Genomic DNA, 6683 nt, shown 5'->3' with positions numbered 1-6683 from the left:
CTAAGTGACAGAATTTCCTTCCTTCGCGCTGGACAACACCTATATCCTGAGAGAGAGAGAGAGAGAGAGAGAGAGAGAGAGAGAGAGAGAGAGAGAGAGAGAGAGAGAGAGAGAGAGAGAGAGAGAGAGAGGAGAGAGAGAGAGGAGAGAGAGAGAGAGAGAGAGAGAGAGAGAGAGAGAGAGAGAGGAGAGAGAGAGAGAGAGAGAGAGAGAGAGAGAGAGAGAGAGAGAGAGAGAGAGAGAGAGAGAGGAGAGAGAGAGAGAGAGAGAGAGAGAGAGGAGAGAGAGAGAGAGAGAGAGAGAGAGAGAGAGAGAGAGAGAGAGGAAATGGGGAGATTATTTTGTGATGCACACACTTGCTGGCCCCTTGTACCTTCACTGTACATACACACTATAAAGAGATAAGACTAGAAATAGAGATTGGGGGGAGGGGTTAATCCAGCATTCCCCTGTCTCCCCCAAGCACACATGCACACTCGTGGACACTGGTCGGATTCCGTTAGACCATTGCCTTTGGCATTAGGGTGCTTTGGAGCGCTGGGGTTGGGTACGGAGAAGATTGGGTGGGGGTGGGGGTGTAGGAGGGGGCGTGGGCTGGGGGGGCAGTGAGAATCTGTGATTAATTTGAACAACTAATTACTTTAACAATGCCACTCAGAGAAAAGAGGTTTATGCTCCCAGCTTAAAAATGATAGCAGTCAGTCAGAACGGCATATAATGTTTTCTAGAAAAGGACATAATTTGAGCAGCAGGTTTTTGCTGAAAAGAGGAAGAAGGAAACAGCGAGACAGGAAGTCAGAGAAAGAGGGACACCTGTGACCTCTGAACTTGTCTACAACAGGAAGATGGTGACAGGAAAAGAGAGGACAGGCAGGGAGAGAGGGGGAGCAAGAAAGGGAGAAAGAGAGAAAGTTACATTGGATTCATCATAATATCTGAACCAATAGGCTAAGGCTACATACATCCCTTCCACTATAATAACAGATATAGTACACACTATGCATTCTTACAATGTGTTAATAAATGTCCAATAAAGCTTGAAACTATGCAACTGAAATTATAGGCTATTACAGGTACTACCAAAACACACAAAAACTAGACGTTTCCTTCGAAATGAGACAGTGTGCCAAACCACACAGCGTACTTCCACTGAGAGGTAGTGAACCCGTCCAGACACTCTGAGGTCTTTGGTTTGGAGAGGTGCTCACAGACAGGGATGGCCGGGTGACAGCAGCCTGTGAACACTCCTTTGCGTCATGGAGTTTCTTTGTTTTGTTTGCTTTTGGCGTGCGGTTGACAATTCATCCCCTTTTCCAGGTAGGTAACCATCTGTGGGTTTTCATTGGAATAACTGTCAACTAAAAGAATGACACTTTAAACTTGGCACAGTTCAGGTGTGGGCCTGCATAGTATTCTCTTCCTTTTTCTCTATCTCTTTTCTTTGGGAACAGAGAAGAGTTAGAAGCTATTTATCTTTACTATTGTTAGACATACTGACACAGTTGCGGGGGATCTTTTTTAGCCTGGGCAAAGCTTTATCACAATGTCCATTTTGGCCTGCTACTGTGGGCCCTGTATTTTCGAAACAAAACAAACACGTTCTTCTCACAGCCTACATTGCTTACAAATGTGTGAGCAACTTTCATGAGCAAGACAACACTGCTGGAGGACAGAGATGTGCAGAGGTTTCTAGATGTTGAGAGGCAGAGGTAAAAATAGATGACTCACAGCATTGGCCATCCTATTGATTTGGGACAGGCGTAAGGCTGTTGATTTGGGATGGAATTTCATCCTGTTGATTTGAGGCAGGAGATCAGGCTTTTGATTTGGGACTGGATCAGGTGTTTTTGTCTGGGGCTACAACAGAAAATGTGCTGTTGGGGGTAATGGGAGACTGGCGTTGGGAAACACTGTACTAGGCTATCACTGACATGTTTGACATGATCTTCTTCGTGTAAATACATTATGCTAAATTCAGTGATTACACTTCATATGGCTTAAAAATCCCAAAGTGATTCCCATAATTTATTTGTGTTTCTAATCATTGTTTATAGGCAATAAAGAAGGAATTATGCCTAAAAACCTGGGAAACTGACTCATTCCTTTTCTCATTCCCATGCCAACTTTTCTCATTCGCATGCCATGGTGATTACGTTTGCTAGTCCACTCACAACCTCCAACATCCCAGCATACACTGCGTTACGGTCTTCCGGTGAGAGAGGACATCATACCAGAGAGGACACGAGAAACAGTCCAAGGTAGGTCGTGGAAAACTGCTGAAAAATCATAATAATTTGTCTCTTTCAATTAATATACTGAGGGTCATATTTTTTGGTTTGTGGAAAAGTATGTTAATGAATTGGAAATAACGTGTGCCGTGCCACTGTTTTGATACAGCCGGCTAGCTAGCTTGGTTCAAGCTAATGTAGCTAGCCAGCAAGCAAGCCAACAAATACATTTGAAGCTGTGCCAACTATTCTACATTAGTTCATTCGATGTGGTTAGCGAGCTTTAACTTCAAACGTTCTAGCTAGTCTGAAATCTCTATTCAAGTCTTTTACTTATTTGTTAACTAACTAACGTTAGTTACCTGGAAATAAGGATTGATAAGTCACCTTCCATGACTGAATTCTAGCTAGCTAAGGTTACAAGCTTTCAATCGGTCTGTTTGTCCTAGTTGTGAGTTGTCATTGCGGTACTTATCACCTAGTCAAATAGACACCTGTACAGGCTCTCATGGATAAGTATTTTGCAAGCTAATAAGCCTATCTGAACTAGTCCATTCCATATTCTATTATCATGACAACAAGATAATTTCCTAATGTATGTGCAAGTGTACAGTTCGCTTCGGAAACCCAGGCGAGTCAACGAGAGCAGATTTGGAAGGATGGCCTCGTGAGACTACTGTACAGCTCATGTTTCGTGACATTATATGACATCTCCCTATCAATGTGTTTCAGTGTTGACATAGTGAGACCGCCAGCTAACCAGCATGTCTGACGTTATTGAGGAGAAGATAAAGAACTACAGGACGGCTCCCTTTGACGCCCGCTTCCCCAACACCAACCAGACCCGCAACTGCTTTCAGAACTATCTGGGTAAGTTAGCTAGCTGATCAACTACTTCTCCTTTCTCTCCCCCTCTTTCTCCAGCGCCTGCCAGCAGTCTACTACTCATTTCTACCTCCCAACTGACACGCGCGCACACACACACACACACACACACACTCAATGGTGCAAGGACAGGATACTTCTAGCCATCAGGCTCTTCTGCCACCCTGACTCTTGGTTCCCTTCCCAGCAATTCTGTTCACAAAGATAAAGATCTGGGTTGGTTAACAAAACAAGGATTGTTATCTGAAGCTCAATTTTGACCTTATTTGCCTGGACTAAGAATCATGCGGTTGATGATTTGCAATTGATGTGCATTGTAAACGGTGGTATTTGCTCTCGAAGCATTGATGAATGTCCAACTTATTTGGTTGATAAGAGCCCCATGAGAAGCACCTCCTCACAGTGTGGTCTAAATCACTATCGGTTCACATTAGACCAGATAGAATGTTGGCTGTCCCTCAGCTATTCACCAAGGTACGCCATCATAAGCCAACTGTCTACTGACTGACATGTCTGTTAGGAAAGGGTACTACTTGGGTATGCCAGATCTTTTCGGTCTTCAACGCTCGTTTATTAAGGATAGCCTAATGTATCTGTCGTTGTACTTTTTTTTTACGTTGACATTTTAGTCATTTAGCAGACTAACAGTAGTGAGTGCATACATGTATTTTTTTTGCTTCATACTGGTCTCCCGTGGGATTCAAACCCACAACCTTGGCGTTGCACGTGCCCATGCTCAACCGATTGAGCTACACGGGGGACCCCACTGGTTTTCTCTCGGCTCTGTTAGTTTTAATTAGTGTCAGATTAATGTTGACATCATTTAGCACATCAGATAAGGGTCCATTTGTGGTGGCTGTTTGCTATTAGAGTTTTAGGTACAGAAACGTAACACCAGTGTCAGTAAAAGTTGTAATAACTGTCTTAATGCTTACCACTTCATTCTGTCAATATTAACTCTCTCCTCCCTCTCTTTCTAGACTTCCACAGGTGCAACAAAGCTTTGTCAGACAAGGGCCAGGATGTGGCTCCCTGTGACTGGTACCAGAGGGTCTACAAGAGTATCTGTCCCATGAGCTGGGTACGTATGCTGCCACTGTGGCTCATAGTATGGGGCGGGCACTCCTTTATAAGGTTAAGCAGAGCCATAGAGTGGCAAACTATTCAAACAGAGCCTAAAGGAGTGGGCATACACACAATGCCCCCTAACTGCCTTCCCATGGTTGTGGAGTATTGTCAGCAATGATTGGACCTCCCCTAGAGATGGATGATTAATCACTTTAATCAGCTCACGTTAGAACCTACTTTCACTCACATTAGCAGTGCCTCAACTATTCACAATGTGCCAACAGTCTGAGCACCACATTCCATAGAAGCCTTTAGTAGTTCCGGCATGTCTAAACTCTGCCAACAGTCTGTTCTGACATGTCCACTGAGTGGTACAGTTATGAATGTACCTGTTCTTCTGTGTCTCAAATGTCCTTACCTGAAGTGGTAGTTGGTATACAGTGTGGACCTCTGTTATGTTGCAAGTGTTTATGCACTCTGTTATGTTGCAAGTGTTTATGCACTCTGTTATGTTGTGAGTCCAATAACTGACCATGGTCCCAGTCTGAAGTCGATTCCTACCCCCTACCCTTAGACACTTTTCATAGATCTGAAAGCATGGGATGGGTGTAAAGTGAAGGCAGAATGAAGGCTACAGTAGCTACTGTGTTATAACTGTATGTTACACTGATAGGCAGTTTAACCTCATGAGTGCATTTCATCCTGCAGGTCGCCAAGTGGGACGACCAGATAGAGGCCGGAAGCTTTCCCGGCAAGATCTAAAATGGCTGACCTCAGGACATTCTGTTAGCCACACCTTCAACTTTGACCCCTATAGCGTGCCTAAGGACATGTGTTGACCACGTACCAGACCATTCTTAATGTTATTAACAGTGTTACTTATGTTACAAGCACTTAATAAAAATGCGCACCTGTTTTGAACCTGTCTGGTGGTGGTTCATTGGGTATTTTATTAGGATCCCCATTAGCTGTTGCAGCAGCTACTCTTCCTGGGTCTACACAAAACCTAAAACGTGACAAAATACATAACACTGATAGACAGGAACAGAAACACATTTTAGATAAGAACAATACAACTAAAAAAGGTCCTGTTGTACTGCATATATGTACACAGCATATACAGTTGGAAGTCGGAAGATTACATACACCTTACCAAAATACATTTAAACTCAGTTTTTCCCAATTCCTGAGATTTAATCCTTGTAGAAATTCCCTGTCTTAGGTCAGTTAGGATCACAACTTTATTTTTAGAATGTGAAATGTCAGAATAATAGTAGAGAGAATTATTTATTTCAGATTTTATTTCTTTCATCACATTCCCAGTGGGTCAGAAGTTTACATACTCAATTAGTAGTTGGTAGCATTGCCTTTAAATTGTTTAACTTGGGTCAAACGTTTTGGGTAGCCTTCCACAAGCTTCCCACAATAAGTTGGGTGAATCTTGGCCCATTCCTCCTGACAGAGCAGATGTAACTGAGTCAGGTTTGTAGTCCTCCTTGCTCGCACACGCCTTTTCAGTATTGCCTACAAATGTTCTATAGGATTGAGGTCAGGGCTTTGTGATGGCCACTCCAATACCTTGACTTTGTTGTCCTTAAGCCATTTTGCACAACTTTGGAAGTATGCTTGGGGTCATTGTCCATTTGGGAGACCCATTTGCGACCAAGCTTTAACTTCCTGACTGATGTCTTAAGATGTTGCTTAAATATATCAACATAATTTTCCTTCCTCATGATGCCAACTATTTTGTGAAGTGCACCATTCCCTCCTGCAGCAAAGCACCCCCACAACATGATGCTGCCACCCCCGTGCTTCACGGTTGGCTTGCAATCATCCCCCTTTTTCCTCCAAACATAACGATGGTCATTATGGCCAAACAGTTCTATTTTTGTTTCATCAGACCAGAGGACATTTCTCCAAAAAGTACGATCTTTGTCCCCATGTGCAGTTGCAAACCGTAGTCTGGCTTTTTTATGGCGGTTTTGGAGCAGTGGCTTCTTCCTTGCTGAGCGGCCTTTCAGGTTATGTTGATATAGGACTTGTTCTACTGTGGATATAGATACTTTTGTACCTGTTTCCTCCAGCATATTTACAAGGTCCTTTGCTGTTATTCTGGGATTGATTTGCACTTTTCGCAACCAAAGTACGTTCATCTCTAGGAGACAGAACGCGTCTCCTTCCTGAGCGGTATGATGGCTGCGTGGTCCCATGGTGTTTATACTTGTGTACTATTGTTTGTACAGATGAACATGGTACCTGCAGGTGTTTGAAAATTGCTCCCAAGGATGAACCAGACTTGTGGAGGTCTACAATATTTTTTCTGAGGTCTTGGCTGATTTCTTTTCATTTTCCCATGATGTCAAGCAAAGAGGCACTGAGTTTGAAGGTAGGCCTTGAAATACATCCACAGGTGCACCTCCAATTGACTCAAATAATGTCAATTAGCCTATCAGAAGCTTCTAAAGCCATGACATAATTTTTGGGAATTTTCCAAGCTGTTTA

At 43.3% G+C, this 6683-nt stretch overlaps 1 protein-coding gene across 1 annotated transcript; it reads left to right on the top strand.

Annotated features, from left to right (window-relative positions):
* The first annotated feature begins 2161 nt into the window (after positions 1 to 2161).
* On the top strand, positions 2162 to 5102 carry LOC106605843 (cytochrome c oxidase subunit 6B1). The gene is made up of 4 exons (XM_014201819.3): positions 2162 to 2258; positions 2961 to 3098; positions 4094 to 4194; positions 4890 to 5102. The coding sequence occupies exons 2-4, from the start codon at positions 2993 to 2995 to the stop codon at positions 4941 to 4943; spliced, it is 261 nt and encodes an 86-aa protein (XP_014057294.1). The 5' UTR covers positions 2162 to 2258; positions 2961 to 2992; the 3' UTR covers positions 4944 to 5102.
* The last annotated feature ends 1581 nt before the right edge of the window (positions 5103 to 6683 follow it).

This window comes from Salmo salar, chromosome 05 (genome assembly GCF_965601325.2).
Source record: "Salmo salar chromosome 05, fSalSal1, whole genome shotgun sequence".
In the NCBI taxonomy this organism is placed as follows: domain Eukaryota; kingdom Metazoa; phylum Chordata; class Actinopteri; order Salmoniformes; family Salmonidae; genus Salmo; species Salmo salar.
This window is presented reverse-complemented; position numbering and strand designations above follow the sequence as displayed.

What these genes read in the sequence shown, in the direction of transcription:
- LOC106605843 (XM_014201819.3), top strand. Translation starts at nt 2,993, where the DNA reads ATGTCTGACGTTATTGAGGAGAAGATAAAGAACTACAGGACGGCTCCC. An exon ending in CTGCTTTCAGAACTATCTGG is followed by an intron (nt 3,099 to 4,093) that starts GTAAGTTAGCTA and finishes CTCTCTTTCTAG; the next exon opens with ACTTCCACAGGTGCAACAAA. An exon ending in GTATCTGTCCCATGAGCTGG is followed by an intron (nt 4,195 to 4,889) that starts GTACGTATGCTG and finishes TTCATCCTGCAG; the next exon opens with GTCGCCAAGTGGGACGACCA.